The following is an 18,973-nucleotide window of genomic DNA, read 5'->3' as shown; positions in this document are numbered from 1 at the left end:
TTAAAATGCAGTAAAGTTCGGTGAGAATTTATACATCTCACAGAGATTTTTTTTTTGACCTCAAAATATTTTAGAAGCATCAAATCCAAAACTGATGTTATATTTTTAGAAACCTTTATTTTTCTGAAATTGTTATCCAAAAGGAAGTTACCATGCCCAATTAATGCTAAGATTTATGAAGTGAACTCAGTGGTAACAATTTCAAGAACCTTTATTGAAACCAACATTCAAATAGTATCTCAAGGGTGAAATTCTGTTTCAGCAAAACCAATTTAACAATTTCAAATATATATAAAAACATTTAAAAATTAATCTTGTTAAAGGTGATAATTTCCCCTTCCCCCATTTTATCTGCTATACTTCATTGCACCAAATAAACAGGGAAGACTTTGTTTAATCATTTGCACCAAAAAAAAAAAAAGGAAAATTGCATTTTGACAAGTGCCAAATGTCAGAAATCACATCAGATCAGAGTGTAATTACAGGCTTAATGTGGTATAACTAAGGCTTTCAGTACCTACAGTCCACAAACCCAACGTGAATCCCCACCATCTTAAGGTCTCCCGTAGCTTGACTTCACTGGACTAAAAGGCACAGGGGCCCTTACCTATGATAAACGAAGTGATGCAGTACTTTTGGAGAAGTAGAAACAGGCAGTAATCAAGGGTTACTTCCAATTATTTCAGCAGTAGTCTGGCGTGATCAGCCTGAGAAAGATTACATTTCTGGTTCTTGTTTGAGTTGGGCCCAAAAGGCTGAGCTGCTAGTGGAACAGAAGCTACAGAAGCTCCCATGAGAATGGGTCAAAGGTGTACTTAATTTAGAATTTCAGCGTAACGAGGTGCTATACAGCATATTAATACGAGGCTTTTAAGAGTAGCATCTATTGAGTTTTCAGATATTAAACATAGAAATAAGTAGTCTGTACTTGTGTGCCAATTTAAAAGCTTTATCAGTATTTAAAAATATACACATATATATATATATAATATGGTCAAGACGAGTCTTTACAGTTACCCTTAATAGATGAGTCCTTTAATTTGTTTACAAATAGTATATAAAGGGAGAAATGGATTTGTGGCAGAGCTAAGTCAGACAGAAGCACTGTCCAGTCTAACTTGCTTGACGACCCTGCCACAGCTTGAGCGGACACGGTCCTTCCTGACGTCTCCGGGGAAGCAGCAATCGGGGGTGGCAGGAGAGGGCTTCTGACACTCTTATTTACAATCCCATTGAAACCCACTCTCCTTCAAGCCAAACGCAATCCAGTTGTATACTGCAACCTGATCAAACTAAACACCAAGCAAAACAGATGGCAAAGAATGCTGTCTGTCTCCTCTGCAGCAGGACAACAGAGAACCCAGAGAGTTCTAAAGAAAGCTGTCTTACCGAAGGGTTATTACGTGCAACCTAGTAACTTCTCACACGTGTGTTTAGAAAGATGAGAGCAAGTGTTTCAAGTGGCAGGCACTTGAAATTCTAAGTTTTCTCTGTGAATAAAAAGTGTTTATGGTAACTGGGGGGAAAAAGGTATTACTACAGTTGGGTAGACAGAAACAGTAGTTGTAGGTTGTTCTATCAATACATACCCACAAAATTACACAAGTCAATTGCCCTCCCAGAAGCCTGGCTTTCAGGCACATTTTTGTGCAAAAATCCCAGTTAAGCACAAATAACAGTAATTTCTCTCATACTAGCATGTGGCACAGTTCACATTTTCAGAATAACTTCATCTTCCCTGAAACAATATTCAGTACAGTCTCCAAGCAAACACTGAATTTTATCTTAAGCTCTCTGGCTCCTCTACCTGTGGGCAGTCATCTTCCAGGCGCTGGGCCCTGTCCTGGAGGGCCCCCGTCTGCTCGGCTTCTGGAGGGGTGGGCACCCCTGGGTGCCACTCAGGGCTGTTAGCTTCCGAGGCATCTTGCCCACCCGACAGGTGCTCGATCTTCTCTAAGTCCTCGATGTGACTGACTGAGCTGGTCTCGCTCACAGCATCTGAACCTCTTAGGGACCTTTTAAAAGGCTTCTGGCCTAGAAGGAAGATCAATGAACGGCACTGAACGCTTGGAAAAGGACACCCCTGCAACGGAAGCTGTCTGTGCTCTAAGTGATTGCTTTATTTAATCACAGCTGCTTCGGCAGAAACCCCTGGGATCACTGGCTCTGAAGCATTTAAGTGATGAGGTGAGAAATGAGAGCTGATATGACATTAACACGCCCCCAGTGCCGAGGACTTTGAGGGAACCTCAGTCAGGAAAAGCTCAGGGGAGTGAACACCAGGTTAAGCGTGACAGCTATCCAGACCCTGACTTCCCCTGGGGAGTGCTACCCAGGTATTTCCCCAAGGCTTTGAAAAAGCTAAAGGGACAGTGACAGCTGTCCTTAAATGATGAGAAATAGGACTTTGGGTTGAAGAATCAAGAAAACAGAGGAATGCAGGTAATACCAAACGGTTAGGCGTTACATGATGCAAAGGTCTGTTTTACCAGGGGAAATACAACCAGTTTTCTTCAGTGTTAACGAACTCAAACATGGAGACGTGACGTACCTGGAAGTCTCTGTTTAGTGCGAGCGCCTGAGGGGGTCTGAGGCGGTGTTACTCCCGAGCCTTGTACTTTGTACACGTATGTGTGTTCCGTGGACTCCAGGGAGCCTGCAGAAAAGAGGGGGGTGGGGAGGTGTGTGTGGGGGGAGGTCCTGGCGCAGGCGCCCTGGGGGAGGCCCCGGGTCTCCTGACATGTGCCGGGAAGCGACAAAGCCATCTCGCAGCTGTGCCCACGAGTGAGTCCCGGCCCTGCTGGGGTGTTTCAGCCTCGTCTCCCCACGTGTCCTGTGTACATGTGAAAACAACCAGACAGCAGTGTGGCCCAAGTGTGCCTGAGGAGCCAGGCCCCAATGGGAAGTGTCCTTTAGCAACAAGGAATGGATGCCTCTTTGCTAAAGGTTTGGCGGGTTCAGTGTCAGATTATCCCTTGCTGTCATATGACAGTGTAGTCATCATTTCCTGGGGAAGGGGCCCCAGGTTCAGGGAATTATTCCACTGGTAGAACAGGAAAGGAGGGGCCTGCAGCTCAATATCTTCCCCAAATCCCAGCAACTGGTAATACTTGCTAGTTGCCTGGTTTGAAGTAAAATGGCTCAGCACTACAGACTATAATCTTTCACTTGCCCCTGGCAAAAGCAGCTCTCTGCTGGGGCGAAACACTAATGAGGACTGCACAGAATGTGAACACTGAACCAAAACGTCCAAGACACACTGTCTGGAGGACTGAACAGCTGAGTGAACGCGTTCTTGTTGAGGTCAAGAGGAGTCTGCTGTGGGCAACAGGCACCTGCTTTCGTACTATTTCAGCTGTCGGGGCAGGAGAGGGAAGATGACAGAGTCCCAGGGGCAGACAAATCTCGCCTCCTCTCACAAGAGTCCCGGCCCAGTGCTTGGTGTAAAGCCTGGGACACAGACAAGGACCCTCAGCACGAGTGTGGGATCCCAGGGCATCATCTGGCAAAACTCTCCAGATGAAAGAGAGTCCTACCTGCCGTTAGGTTAAAAGTTCTTCCCTTTTGTGAAGCCTGTACTGGAGAAAACCAATTCAGCACGGATCCTACCACGGGGATTTGCCGTAACACCCCCTGCAAAACATAACCGTTGCTCAAGGCCATCCTGTGGAGGCTGGTGCCCAGCCTGAGGCCAGCTGGGGAGCCCACCCTGGAGCCTCACCTCTTCCAGAAGTCGCTCCTCATTTGCCTTCTGCAGTTGAACCTGAGCTTCCTGAATTCCTTTCCGAACCACTTCTGTCATGTTTTCCAGAAGCTGTGTTAAGACCAAGAAAGGCATTATTTGTCTAAGCTTCTTGCTGAAGGCCTAGAACTATTAACATAGCGCTGGGGACATTTTTCAAAAGTATATTAGTAAATGGCACTTTAAAATGTCAGTGTAAAAATAAAACAGAATGTCAAATAGAAGAGGTCAAAATGTTAAAGGAGGCCTAGGCAGACGTACCTTGGTGACCAGCCTCATTTGCCAGGGAACAGCAATAACTGTCCCTGTGATCTGAATGTCATATCAATAGAAAACAGACATGACTCTCAACATTCATGGAGACAGAGGCAGAAGTAATATAGGCGGGTTTGGAAGAAACTTCAAGAAGTCCACCCAAGAATGAAAAAAGTTGGCTCCTAGGCTTCATTTCAAACTCCCTTCTCTTCCGCACCCCTACTACCAAAAGTGAATCACATGACACAGGTTTCTGCCTCCTCTCAGACCAGTCTTGCTTTGGTCCCTTTTCTCTCCTTTTGAGTAATTTCTAGTGACTCGCATATCTGGTGTGGAGAGCGTCCTGTAAGTCTGACAAGCCTGGTCCTCCGTGCCAACTGGCCAAGAGAAGCAGGTCTATTACTGGCGGAAAGTTCTGTTATCAGAAGCACCATCCCATCCAGCCTCAGGACCAGCTCCAATCAGGAACTCTTCCCTGGCCTTGTCGGGCAGAGGTGGACACAACTTCCTGAATGCATAGCCTCCCCTAACTTCTGTCCACAGCATTTACTACCTCAGTTGCTCACATGCGTCTCTTCCCCACTCTGGCTTGTGAGTTCACTGAAGGCAGTGACCGCATCACATCACCGGCATCCCTGATGCCTGCACAATGCCTGGCTCACAGGAAGCCTTTAAAAACTTGGGGAAAGAACGAATGAACAGACACTGCTAAGGGTAGCTTCTTCCTTTGTGACTCCAGCTAATTGCCCAGGGAAAACCCAGAAAAGGAATGAGACACTGATTAGTCTTACAGACCCTGGAGTTTTCCTCGATTTCTCGGGCTGTGACTGCAATGGTCTCCACTAGTTCAGAAACATCTATGTCGTCACTTGCCATGCCAATGTAAATACAGCTCTTCATGCTTTTATACTCAGGGCCTGCGGGCAGAAACAACAGACTGACTTGGTTCCCAAGTCCTCAGACACGGGCCACTCCCTGTACAGCAGCGCAACCAGGCACAGGAGAGCCTCCCCGAGGGGGTGAGGACGTGGATCTAATGAGGAGATGGGACCCAGAGAGGCTGCAGAAGGGGTGGAGGGCTCTATCACCCTGGGAAGATCTAAATAGCTAAGAGAGACCATTTCCCTTCAAACCAGTTAGAAAACAGCTTTCAAAGTTCAAAGTTGACTTTAGAAGGAGTAATTACCCATTTTAAATGTAAGGTCAGATTCCAGTTCATTTAACTTTTTCAGGAGTCCAGCATGGATTTTTTCCCCTTCTGGATCCGATTTCAAACTGCTCTTATCATCATTAGCGTGTTCATACCTATAAACGATATCACATAACAGTACTTCAGCAATCTACAAGATCAAGTGTCTCTTCAGACACAGGATAACAGGTGGAATAGAAGCTACTGGAAGTTACCAAGGATGTGGAATGAGACAAAGGGCAAAGGAGCCACTCAGAGGGTCTCAAGATCAAACCTTTCCAGAAAGTCCCAAGGGAAGCCCAAGTCTCCAGGGGCATGAAATGTAGAAGGAGGGGCAAGGCTGGGAAGTCCCATCACTTGTAAGAGGAACAGGAGGCTTCCCTGATCCAGAGAGGGGACGAAGGGGCCACAGGAGGGACACACACTGAACCAGAGGAACAGGGAACTGGCTTCTCCTTAGTGGGCTGTAGTTCTCCGTACGCACGTCAGTGGTGCACCCAACGTAGTTCTCCTAGTAACTTTCAAGCTGGCACAGAAAGAACACAGCAACTCCTATTTCACTCAGTGAGCGCTGGGCCGCCTGCCCGCTGTGCTCTTGTAAATGCCCAGCACATCTAGATGAACTTTCATCAGACATGAACACTGTCACTCCACGCAGTCATCTTAGATTTCTAAGCTGGTTCACAAAATGACCCACCCACGGTCTTTACACCGTACCTGACAACCCCTATTCCAGGCCAGTTTGGGTCATCAACGTATAAGAGACCTGCTGTTCCCATCACCTCCTGCTTGAACTCCTCTCGCAGCTGTAGTGTACAGGTCAGGACTGGCAGCTGGCTCTGGATGCAGGCTACGAGCTGATCCACATCCTCTCCCCGAGTTCCTAAAACTGAACACGTGCACAGAATGTTAGGCAAACGCTTAAGGAATGGCTAAAAATGAGGGGGCAGTGCTCCCACTTCTACTGTCAGAAAGTCAGCAGCTCTAGGTATAGCACATTAGCTGAGCTGAGGAGTTTAAAAAAAGAAAAAACCCCACTAAACCCAGATATGGAAGAATCGTGTTAAAAAATCATATAGCTGGCTGCCCAGGTGTAGACACATTTTTTCCTTACACCGAAGAATTAGCCTATCCGATTTAATACACAATGAAATCCTACCATAGAAATCAGATTCTTCTCACAGAAAGACTGCTTAAGTCAGGTTATAAACATCATAGCACAGGTTAGAAACAAGGAGGTGTCCACACAGTTCTCGCTCTATGTTCACATGGAGAGAAAGAGAGGGGTTTCAGGGAGCAAGGGTGGGGGGCAGAAGGGCAGGGTGATGATGGCTTCTGAAGGTCAGAGCCTGAGAGGTCTCCGGGTTCAGGGATGCAAGAGTCTTGGCAACATCACTGCACCCTCACTTCTGCTGATTCCAATGCTTATATGATCTAAGCCTCAACGTAGGTGGCCTGGGGTAGCCACAGCTAGCTTTTCCAGTTTCAGAGGCTAAACCTCTGGGGCTAGGCCCCCTGCATAGCAGGAGCAGAGACTCCTGGAAGGTCTGGAGGCCACTGGCTATCTTCACGATGGCTTTTCTGTGCAGGACAGTTGCCTGCACTTCACCACTTTGATGTTTTTGAGAAAATATCTTTCCAAAAATGTTGAAAACACCTCATGAAACACCATCAAACATTTTCTGAAAATGTTTAAATCGTCTCAGAAAAAAGCACAATCAGATTTTTAAGGCATCTCTTTTCAGCTTATTTTTAAGTGCCTACTATAAAATACGCCAACCACCATCCAAGCTATTTCATATTCATGATCTCACAGTTTAATCTTCACGTCACCACTATGAGGTGGTGGGGAACAGGTCTGGAGATAAGAAACTTGCTCCAGGTCCTACAGGTATGAAATGGCCGAGGAGGGGACAAGAATCCCCAGGACTTTGTCACAAAAGTCCACGTGCTTTCAGCTCTATAGTTCTCTAAAATGTCTACAACAGTGGTTCTCGACCTTCACTGGCCTATTGTGCCCAGGCTCCACTCCAAGTAAACCCAGTCAGTCAACCAGAATCTCTGCAGGTGGGGCCGAGGCGCTGGGAGTTTTCAGAGCTCCACAGGGATTCTAAAGTCAGTCTGGGCTGAGAACCACTGAACAGAGGGTCACAGGACATCAAAACACAGGAATTCAATTGACTTCAGAGGTCTCTCTGAGAAGTTACCCCGGAAGGTTAATCTACCTAAACTCAGCCCAAAGGAAAAGGAAAAGCCTCTCCAGGGAGAGAAGAGAATATCACAGCCTGGACTTCGACAGACACAGCACTGGTGCTCCCAGAACAGCGACGGCGACCCACGAAGACTGGTTACCTGCCGCGGTAGTCAGGGGGCTGAACCGCACGCACGTGCCCTCCACCTCCAGATCCATGACCGTGAGGCCACTCGCGGGCACCAGCTGCTTCAGCTGTTCTCCCAGCTGCAGGGAAAGGGGCAGAATGAACACACTCCCGCAAGGAGGGAATCCAGTGTCTCTGGACCTGCCCTCGTCCGCTCAGCCCAGACCCAAGAGGCTACTGGAGGCTAGTTTCCTTTCACCTTTGATTTTCTTTGAATACTTATGGTACCTTGTTTTTTTTCCTTTTTTTTAATTAATTAATTAATTTTTGGCTGTGTTGGGTCTTCGTTTCTGTGCGAGGGCTTTCTCTAGTTGCGGCAAGCGGGGGCCACTCATCATCGCAGTGTGCGGGCCTCTCACTGTCGCGGCCTCTCTTGTTGCGGAGCACAGGCTCCAGAGGCGCAGGCTCAGTAGTTGTGGCTCACGGGCCTAGTTGCTCCGCGGCATGTGGGATCTTCCCAGACCAGGGCTCGAACCCATGTCCCCTGCATTGGCAGGCAGATTCTCAACCACTGCGCCACCAGGGAAGCCCACCACCTTGTTTTTAAAAACCGTAAATTTTACCTTTTTTCTTACTCAAAAATAGAAGTTCACTATAGAAAGATCTAGGCAATACACGTAAAGTAAAAAAAAGAAAATTTACCCACAATACACCACTGAGAGACACACACTGTTGACATGTGGTATAACCATCCCCCAACCCCGGATCTTCTGGGTGTGTATGTGTGTGTGTGTGTGTATGTATGTGTGTCTTCTGTTGTCATAAAACATGACATTCTACATGCTGTGTAGTAATCTGCATTTTTTCACATAATTTACAATGACCATTTCCCCTCTGCCGTAAACATGCAGCTATGTGGTTTATACTGGCTGTTCTGAATGTCACTGTGTGGATGTACCATAATTTATTCACCAAAACCCCTAGGTTAGGCATGTCCAATGTTTTTTGTTTTGTTTTGTGTCTTTTTAGGCTGAGCCGTGCAGCTTGTAGGACCTTAGTTCCCCGACCACGGATCTAACCCTCGCCCCCTGCAGTGGAAGCGCGGAGTCCTAACCACTGAGGGCTTCTCCAGTGTTTTGCTAGGATTGGTACTGCTCTAGTGAACATCTTTACATCGTTTAGAATATTCTTTATACTCAAATCCAGGAGGTATGATTTCAGTGTCAAAAAGAAGCCAAAGCATAATGCTCTTGATCCATGTCGCCAGACTGCCAGAGGCGTGCAAGGGTCTGGCTCATGTGCTTCTGGTATCACCAGAGCTCCAAAGTGGCTGCACCGCAGGCCACGTCTTGCATGTTGTTGTTCAGCCTTACACAGCAGCAGGGAAACAGTCCCGTGAGGAACCGGCGGGAACAATGTTGACAGGACCTGCTGGAAGTCGTGCAGCACGTGGGGCTGTGGTCTGCTTAAGAAGCCCAGGACGAAGCCCCGCGCCTTCACAAGAGGCTCCCCTGTGGGTTTCTGATTTCCCAGACAGGACCATGTATTATCCCAACCATCCAGGACGCAGAATAAAGGGCACGTGACAGCTGATCTTACCCAGCGGTTCAGTGAGTCGCAGGAGTGCCTCTCCTGGCTGACTGCTGACGGGGCCATGTTGGGCGCTGGGATGGCATTAAGTCCTGGATCTGACACACAACACAGAGAGGGGATTCGCCTCCCAGAAACACAGCTAACTACACAACACCCCTCCAACCCCGTTTCACTTAGCTCCCAACGTTAACCTGAGAGAAATGTCTCAACCGGAAATCAAATGTGTATCTCACCACGAATGAACAAAATGGCACATACATACAACGGAGTACACACAGCCGCAAGAAGTAAGGGAAGTCTGTCACATGCTCAACACAATGTACCCTGAAGGTGTCATGCTAAATGAAATAAGCCAGCCACAAAAAGACAAGCACTGTATGATTCCACTTACATGAAGTAAAGCTGTCTAATTCAGAGAGACAGAGAGTAGAATGGTGGGTGCCAGGGGCTGGGGGGAAGGGGGAATGGGAGTTAGTGTTTAATGGGTATGAAGTTTCAGTTTTGCAAGACGAAAAAATTCTGGAGAGCTGTTGTCCAATGATGTGAATATATTTAACACTATTGAACTGTACACTTTAAAATGGTTAAGGTGGTAAATTTATGTTTTTTTAACCACAATTAAAATTTTAAAAAAATATATATGTTACAGAGGGTTTAAAGCTTTCACTTTTTTTCTCATGAAAAATACATTTGAATATATTCTCACAAATAGAATTCTTAATTTCATTTAAAAAGTTTTTCTTTCAAGGAATTTTGAGGGAAAATCAAAGCATAAAATTATAAGTTACCAACCAGTCTACCAGCACTGAGCACCGTGCAGGGAAGTCAGAAACCCAGCAGCACACCAGGCCTCAAAACACAACTGGCTTCCTTTTGTTAAACGGTTGAGGTGCCTGCTTGTGCCAGGCACTGTGCTGGGCACGGGGTTATGATATGAGGCAGACAAGGTTTTTGTCAGGGTGGTGCTTACCTTCTATTGAAGAAGTAGCATAAGGAAATGAAATGAAATCACCATACACTGTTGTTAGGGCCTTGAAAGAAGGCGGGAGCTCTGATATAATGTGAGGGAGTCACCTTGGACAGGACAGGCAGGGAGGACCTCCATGAGGAGGTGGACGCTGCAGGGACCTGAATGGTGAGAAGGAGCCAGAAGAGCGAGAGCGAGGGGGACAGCAGTGCAGAGGTCCTGCTCTAGGAGACGGTGGAGTGTTCTAGAGACTCAGAGAAGACCAGTCTGACTGAAGAACAGTGAGCAGGAAGAGGAAGTCGGAGGGGAAGGCGAGGGCTAGGACCCGCAGGCCTTCCATCTGGAACGGAAGGTACGCAGGCTTCTGGGCAGGGAGGTGGCAGGATGTGGAGAGCGGCCCGGAATGGAGCGTGTGGAATGTATGGAAGTGAGAGGTCAGGTGAGAGGGGACCGTGGCTGTCAGGTGAAAGATAACAGAGCCCTGGACTGGGTAGGGGGCACTTGGGACATTCTTTAAAGATAGAGATTCCTAGATCCAGCTTACTGAGTCAAAATGCTCAGGAAGGAGGGCCCCCAGCTCTATTTTCAAGGGACTCTCTCTCATTCATTCCAGCACTAGTCCAGGGACTGGTGTTTGGAAAACACTGGTTTAATCATAGGAAACTGTCAGGAAAATGCTAAGGCAAATAGGTCTGGAGTTCTTGTGAACATTATTGAGTTTTTTTTTGAAATGATGATAAGATTCTAGCAATCAAAATATTTTGGATTATTTAGTTAACTTGAAGTGGTTTAAAATTCAAAGCCCTTAAACACAGAGAGAAAAATAACCCCCTTTTTAAAAGCACCTACCTGAGCCTGGTAACTCCTGGAAAAATCTGAACACCACCACTGGCGAACTGAGCTCATCCTCCACCTAAAAGATGGAATCTGATTATTACCAAGTAACAGTAAATTTCAAAATTTCAAAATTTCAGTGAGCTTGGAAAATAGGCTACAGACATTGGCACTTAAACATATAAAGGGAATCCCTAGTGGTCCAGTGGTTAGGAGTCGGTGCTTCCACTGCCTGGGCCTGGGTTCAACCCCTGGTCGGGGAACTAACTTCCTGCAAGCCAAAAAACGCACGCACGCGCGCACACACACACACACACACACACACACACACCCCCACCACCACCACCAACAAAAAACCACATAAAAATGTTCAAAGGTTAATTTCATTTGCTAGAGAAACAAAAATCAATGGTTTAGTAAAATTCTTAAGACATAATTATAAGCCAGTCCCGAGAATACATGGCTGAATTATAACATCTGACACTGATACCTTGAAAATGAAAAGTGGGAGGAAATTTTAATAATTATGGATAAACATGGGTCTAACGTGAAAGATAAAAAAAGGCAAGGAAAAAGTGGCACTAGAATCACTGTCGAGCATCCGAGCTTTCAAGAATCCAGAAGTGACGCCACCTCAAGCAGGACTGACTGGAGCTTTTTCTACTCACCCTGTAAAACTCTCTGGGCAGGATGCAAGTCCTGCTGGCAATGTGGATAACCACAGTCTAGAACTGAAGCTACATTTTTCTAAATCATTGAAGCGGTACTTATACTCGGGACAGGCATCAGACAACTATCTTCACTAACAGATTTCATAACAGCTGAAGACGTCCACTGCATTAAGATTGCACAGCACTAGGTCCATGTTCTCCACTGAACGAATGTACAGTGAGCCGTCAGCTTTCCCGTGGGGTCAGCACACAAAGGGAGCGGCAATGCCCTTGACAGACTGCGGTATTTGAAGTGGGGGGAGGCGGGAGAAGGGAGAGAGGATCTCTAAGCATTTAACAATTCCAGTACTACAATTCTCGTCTTGAAACCATTTCCCAAGGCTCTGCCAGTGATGGCTCACTCGTAGGCCCACAACAGGATGTGCTAACCGGAGAGACAGGAAGTAGCTGGTGCAAGATCTTCTCTACTAAGCTTTTCAAAGGGACAGTAGATGTGATTCAGATCAAGCAAGAGGTACATTCAAATCTGCCAATTATTTATTGAGCCAATTCCTGTGCTTTCATAGGTACTATCTCCTTTAACTTTCACATAAACAAATAAATCTATTAATACCTTTAAAGTTAGAGGGGTTTAATATTTATATAGAACGGAGTAAGCCCAATAAGTAAAGAGGAACAAAGTGACAAAATTCTACACCCATTCCCCTATTCTCAGGATAAGGCAGAATGACTTGAGTGCCAAGACTTTATAGTCTTTTGTTTCTTATTTCTTTGAGCTCAGTGGTCTCAAATGTCAGCCTGCACAAGAAATCCTGTACAGGGTTATATACATAGAATTCTGGTTCCAGCAACATGGTAGATCAAGCTAATACTTAAGTCATCAATTCTAAATACCTGAAATGCTTGATTAAATGTCACCAATAACCAAAAGAAGTTCAAACCATTGCTAGGCTCACAAAAAAAGGTGAATCCAGAAAGAAGAGAAAACAGAAAGAATAGTATAAGCTGAGCTACAGGGGCTGGGGGGAGGGGAGCACGGATGGGGCCTGGAACTTCGCTTTAATGTCTAAGGTCATGGGTTTGAAACCCATGTGAGGGATAGTGCTGAGTTTACATAAAGCCAGGACCCTTGAAAAACACTCTTCATGAAAAGAGAGAAAAATTCCACCCACTGATCAGTAAGAAAGCTTAACTCTGCCTGATGCTCTGTAGAGAGAGAAAAAATTCTCTCACGAGAAATCAAAATGTCAGGCGTGCTCTGCACCTGGGTGGGATGTCCTCTGTAGTGTAAGACTCCTAAAGCTGTGAAACCAACATAAATACATGGACCTAGGCCAGTCAAAGAAAAAAAAATCTAGCTCATAACAGAAAAATTACAACACACACAGGGAGCAAGAGTCAGCAGACACAGCTGAGAGGACAATTTGTGGCCCCAAGGACCGAGACACTGAACCAACCATCAGAACAGACGTCGATCACTGCGTTTAAACAGAAACGAAGGACCAGAAATCTTTTTTTTTTTTTTAAAGATGCTTAAAAAACAGAATAACTTGAAAAAGAACTAAAGAGAATATCCTGAAATGAAAAAGAGGTCACTGAAAGTTAAAACGCAGTGAATAGGTTAAACGGCAGATTAGATGCAGCTCCAGAGCAAATTACTGAACTCCAAGAAGGATCTGAAGGGCTACACCAGAAAGCAGCAAAGAGATGGAGGCATCCAAGAGACTGATGGAAGGTGGCATGACAAGGTTCAATATGCAGCTCACTGGTGTTCCAGAAGAGAAAGGGAAAGAGGTCATAGCTGAAAAAATGAATTTTACAGGATTAAATAAAAGAATCCTCAGGTTCAATTAGCACAAGTCCCAAGCAAGATTAAAAAAAAAAAAATCCTTACTTAGATATACCATGGTGAAAGTGGCAGTACACTAAGGACCAGGAAAATCTTAAAAGCCAGCAGAGACGTAAACACGAAACCATGTTAACTGCCCCCCAGAGGCACTCTGGGATTTTCAGGTGTAAGAGTGACAATATTAGAGTTTCCCCTCACATGCTGACTTTAGAATCTACTCCATGTGCTGGATAAGAGTCCTGTGAAACAACAGCCTTATCAGAATGCAGCTGCAGAGGAGACTGAATTGGGCACTGATAAAGCGGGGCACAAGCACCACCCCGGGCCCTGGAAAAGGCCTTGGTGCTGGAGGCAGTGAGCTGGGGCAGTGGGCCTGTGCTTCTGGGATGGGAGAGGCTCCTGAAGGGCCATCCAGGTGGGAAGGAAGGCGGCCATGGACGCCTGGAGAAGGGAGTGGCTGAGCAGCAGAGAAGCTCTTCTGTGATAACCTGGGGTCAAGTCCTGGCTTTGCCACATACTAGTTCTGGGACTCTGGACACACGACTCATCTGAGCCGAAGAAATGGAGATAACGCTACTCTACCCCAGAGACTTACTGTGAGGATTCCGGAGTCAGTACCTATGAAAGCACTAGACTAATACCGTGGTGAGGAGCAAAAGACACTTAATAATTACTTCTATCTTACGGCGCCTGACAGTCTTCATTTTGCTTTCCCATGCATTATCTGATATACCCCCTCACAACGAGCCTGAGGCAGGAGGAATTCATTCTCCTGTAACTGACCTCAGAGGGATGGTCCACTGACTAAGTTCGCAGGCATTGAGTGTGCATCCCAGCTCTACCACTGCCTCGCTGGGCAGCCTGGGCACGCACTCAACCTATCTGTGCCTTAGTTTCCTCACTAGTAAAAAGGGAATAAACACTGCGTCCAATTCACAGATTCTATATATTTATTCACACTTGCGTGCCTACTGTATGCCAAGTATCATACTTGGCACAGGACATAAAACCATGAAAAAACAGGCAAAAGTCCTTGCCTTTACAAGGCTTCTTCAGGGGAAAAACAGACAACAAACAAATACAGACCACAATTTCAGGTAGTAATAAGTTCAATGAAGGAAAAAACCCAGAGCCCAGAGAGTGATGGAAGGTGGTGGGTGTTACTCTAGGTAGGGTCGGGGCTCAGGGAAGGCCTCTCTCAAGAGGTGATATTTGAACTAAGATCTGATGGATAAGAAATCAGTAATGAGAAGAATTAGGGGGAACAGTGTTTTCAGGTACAGGGAACAGCATGTACAAAGGAGACTTGTGAGGGTTAAATGAAATAGGCATGTAAGGGACTTAGTACCACGTATGCTACACAGCAAGCATTTCAGAAACAGCATCTGTGATGATGATGATGATGATAATGATGATGGATTACCGACAGGCCACAATGCCTCATGGTGTTTGCCAGTTACTGTGCCCCCTACTGAGTAAAGCAGCCACTGGAGGGAGGGAGGGAGCAGGGTTATGCCTGGGCCATATGTGGCCTTACAAAGATGTTCTAAACCAACTGGAGATCAATTAGCATCATCAGCTCCTCCCTGCTTGGAGGAGAATGAGGAAGGAGAAGACATGAAGAGGAGCTCCAGAGGGCTCAGCAAGGGTGGGACAGGAAGTACACAGGCCCAGCACTGCCTTCACCCCACCAGCACACTCATTCTAGTCCATAATTTAGGTCTCTGTTTGCAGTCAAGGGCGTCCAACCAACATACCTTCACCGACAGCTGAGCTCACAGGCTTAGGAGGTTAACAGAATGGGTCAGTGTCACAGGGCCCCAGTGGTACTGCTGAAATTGGAACCCAAGTCTCCTGACTTACATTCATCCCTCTGCTTCTCCGGAGGGGCCACTGTCCTCTTCCAGGCTAGGACTTGAGTCACCTCAGGTCAGCTGAGTAGCTCCAAGCTCCTACTCAGAAGGCAATGCGAGCAGCCCCCATTCACGCACTTAAACCGAACTGTGTACTAAAGTGGAAATAAACTGCACTCACCTGAACCCCAAATAAACTCAAACATTCGTTTTAAACTTAACTGTATCCTGCAGAATTGTCAAAGAAACACCAGTGACCCTGTTTAAATTAGAATCTGATCTACATATTTTCTGAAATCCTAAAATACAATGAAGCAAAAGATGAAAACATTCAAACGTGAACTGATACTTGGTTATCAAACCCCCTAAATCCTCATCTACTTGTCTAGTTACCAGCCTTAGGGCACAATCTCTGACAGATGGTGGTACCTTTCAGGAAGATTACCAGGGCAAGAGGAGCAGGGCCGCCCCCTTTTCTCTGCCTTATTCCCCTTCATGCAAATGCCAACTCTGGGGTCAAAGGGTTTCAGAAAGAGTAGCTCAAAGCACTCACAGACAAAATGATTTTTCATTTCAGGAAAATGGGTGTTCTAAAAATCCTTGGGCAGGTGAAATCAATGGTGCTTATTACATCTTTGTGCAATGCTAAATTTTAACAGAATAAAAACTGCAAATGGATTATATGAAAAGCACTGTATGGGTTCAAACAGTATATGGGGCAAATTTCTAGGCTTTCTGCTAACCGCAGAATTAGGTCATCAGTACATGCATGATGTACAAAGAGTGTGGTTTTACTGGAGCTGCCACAATTCCATGGACATGCATCAAATCTGGAGAAAATCATTCTAACTCTTAAATAAATTAAGAGTTATTTACTTCAAAAAACAGATCAAATTATATACTATACCAAGATTTTGACGTGGTTCACTTTCTTCAAACTTTCTTGCAATCGCTGACTCTGCAAATGACAGAAAAACAGCTTATGTAATTTCATATTAAGAAGCGTTTTTTGTGGGTTTTTTTTTTTGCGGTACGCAGGCCTCTCACTGTTGTGGCCTCTCCTGTTGCGGAGCACAGGCTCTGGATGCGCAGGCTCAGCGGCCATGGCTCATGGGCCTAGCCGCTCCGCAGCATGTGGGATCTTCCCGGACCAGGGAATGAACCCATGTCCCCTGCATCAGCAGGCGGACTCTCAACCACTGCGCCACAAGGGAAGCCCAGAAGCGGTTTTTATGAGGGTCTTTGCAGGTCTGCAAACAAGGATCTCAGGCAGATAAAGCCATCTGCAACTTGATGATTTCTAATTTCAGCTGCCAATTTTTGCATTTAAACATCTGCAAATATTCCCCAATATTTCAGTTAAAAGTTACATTTAGTGGTTCCAGAAAAGCTTTTTCTAATGAGACATATGTAAATTTGTCATATTAGCAATATAGGTCATTCATTGATTCAAAAACTACTGAGTGCAAGGCAACAAAAGCAAAATTAAACAAGCAGACTATGTCAGACTAAAAAGCTTCTGCACAGCAAAGGAAATAATCAACAAAATGAAAAGGGAACCTATGAAATGGGAGAAAATATTTGCAAATCATTTATTTGATAAGGGGTTAATATCCAAAATATACAAATAACTCATACAATTCAACAGCAAAAAACCAAACAATCCAATTAAAAAATGGTCAGAAGATCTGAATAGACATTTTTCCAGACATAGAGATGGACAACAGGCACACGTAAAGATGCTCAACTTCGCTAATCATCAGGGAAATGCAAATCAAAAGTACAATGAGATATCACCTCACACCTGTTAGAATGGCTGTCATCAAAAAGACAAGAAATGACAAGTGTTCACAAGAATGTGGAGAAAAAGGAATGCTTGTGAACTGTTGGTTGGAATGTAAATTGGTGCAGCCACTGTGGAAAACATATGGAGCTTCTGCAAAAAATTAAAAATAGAACAACCATATGATCCAGCAAGTCCACGTGGGTTATCTGAACTGAAGAACATGAAAATGCTAATTCAACAAGATATGTTCACTGCAGCATTATTTATGATCACCAAGATACGGAAACAACTTAAGTGTCCATCAAAGGATGAATGGATAAAGGAGATGGGATATACACACACACACACACACACACACACACACACAAACACACACACAATGGAAAATAATCAGCCATAAAAAAGAATGAAATCTTGTCATTTGCAACAACATGGGTAGACCTTAAGGGCATTATGCTAAGTGAAATAATTCAGACAAAGACAAATACCATATGATCTCACTTACATGTGAAATCTAAAACAAAACAAAACAAAGCTCATAGCTACAGAGAAGACTGGTGGTTGCTAGAGGCGGGGGCTGGCGGTGGGTGGGTGAAAGGGATCAAAAGGTACAAACAGCAGTTATTAAAAATGAGTCATGGGGAATATAGTCAATAATACTGTAGTAACTTTTTTTTTCTGGCCACAACTTGCTGCTTGCAGAATCTTAGTTCCCTGACTGGGGACTGAAACCAGGGCCCAGCAGTAGAAGCACAAAGTCCTAACCACTGGAATACCAGGGAATTCCCAATACTGTAGTAACTTTTTTTTTTTTTTTTTTTTTTGGCAGTACGCGGGCCTCTCACCGCTGTGGCCTCTCCCGTTGCGGAGCACAGGCTCCGGACGCGCAGGCCCAGCGGCCATGGCCCACAGGCCCAGCCGCTCCACGGCATGTGGCATCCTCCCGGACCGGGGCACAAACCCGTGTCCCCTGCATCAGCAGGTGGACTCTTAACCACTGCGCCACCAGGGAAGCCCCTGTAGTAACTTTAATACTGTATTGCATGTTTGAAAGTTGCTAAGAGAATAAATCTTAAAGGTCTTTATCACAAGAAAAGAAAATTTTTTGTTAAGTATGTGTGGTGATGGATGTTAACTAGACGTATTGCGGTGATATTTTAACAATGCATACAAATATCAAATCATTATGATGTACTCCTGAAATGAATATAATGTTATATGTCAATTATACCTCAAAAACAAAAACAAAAAACAAAAAACCAGGGGCTTCCCTGGTGGTCCAGTGGTTAAGACTCTGTGCTTCCAATGCAAGGGGTGTGGGTTCAATCCATGGTCGGGAACTAAGATTCCACATACCACATGGCGTGGCCAAGAAAATGTTAAAAAACAAAAACAAAAACAGAAAAAAAACAAAACCAAACTACCGAGTGCAAATGTGTGCAAGGCACAGTATTGATATTGGGAGGAAGAGCAAAGGTAAATGAGAGTGCATAGCACCGTTAAGAGTTGGTCAGGAGCGTAGGGTCTGGAATAACCACATCTGGGTTCAAAACCTGGCTCTGCCCCTTACCACCTGTGGGACTGTGGGTAAATTACTTATCTGCCACTTACTAGCTATGACCTTGGACAAGTTTCTCAGCCTCTCTGTGCTTCCGTTCCCTCAACTACATAGTGGGGTGACAGTATCTATCCTCCACAAGTTGATATACGTTAGGTGTCTAGAACGTGGCATGCATTACGTAAGTGATGACGACTGTCATCATCGTTAATATCTCAATCCCAGCTCTCTCATCACTAATGTGGGGACAAAATAACATATACTGCATGGCCTGGGGGTCATTAATTCAACAGATGTTTATTTGAGTGTTGGACACAGGAAAACCCCTCATGAAAACTAATTAATATGTTATCAGTGG

At 45.3% G+C, this 18,973-nt stretch overlaps 1 protein-coding gene across 6 annotated transcripts in view; it reads right to left on the bottom strand.

Annotated features, from left to right (window-relative positions):
• The window catches only part of PDXDC1 (pyridoxal dependent decarboxylase domain containing 1), a 50,974-nt gene that overhangs the window by 1,913 nt on the left and 30,088 nt on the right, over positions 1 to 18,973 (bottom strand). For 3 of the 6 annotated variants that reach the window (XM_019928651.3, XM_019928654.3, XM_073792280.1), the window contains 11 exons: positions 16,179 to 16,229; positions 10,914 to 10,977; positions 9,104 to 9,192; positions 7,539 to 7,644; positions 5,904 to 6,075; positions 5,184 to 5,302; positions 4,793 to 4,914; positions 3,722 to 3,814; positions 3,537 to 3,633; positions 2,552 to 2,656; positions 1,808 to 2,034 (listed from right to left, as the gene is read on the bottom strand). In XM_019928651.3, coding sequence (XP_019784210.2) covers positions 1,808 to 2,034; positions 2,552 to 2,656; positions 3,537 to 3,633; positions 3,722 to 3,814; positions 4,793 to 4,914; positions 5,184 to 5,302; positions 5,904 to 6,075; positions 7,539 to 7,644; positions 9,104 to 9,192; positions 10,914 to 10,977; positions 16,179 to 16,229 — 1,245 coding nt within the window. Of the gene's footprint in view, positions 1 to 193; positions 708 to 1,807; positions 2,035 to 2,551; positions 2,657 to 3,536; positions 3,634 to 3,721; positions 3,815 to 4,788; positions 4,915 to 5,183; positions 5,303 to 5,903; positions 6,076 to 7,538; positions 7,645 to 9,103; positions 9,193 to 10,913; positions 10,978 to 16,178; positions 16,230 to 18,973 lie in introns of those variants that run through there. The other 3 variants (XR_012326099.1, XM_073792279.1, XR_012326100.1) reach the window with 3 other exon arrangements.

This window comes from Tursiops truncatus, chromosome 15, assembly GCF_011762595.2.
Source record: "Tursiops truncatus isolate mTurTru1 chromosome 15, mTurTru1.mat.Y, whole genome shotgun sequence".
NCBI classification, from domain to species: domain Eukaryota; kingdom Metazoa; phylum Chordata; class Mammalia; order Artiodactyla; family Delphinidae; genus Tursiops; species Tursiops truncatus.
This window is presented reverse-complemented; position numbering and strand designations above follow the sequence as displayed.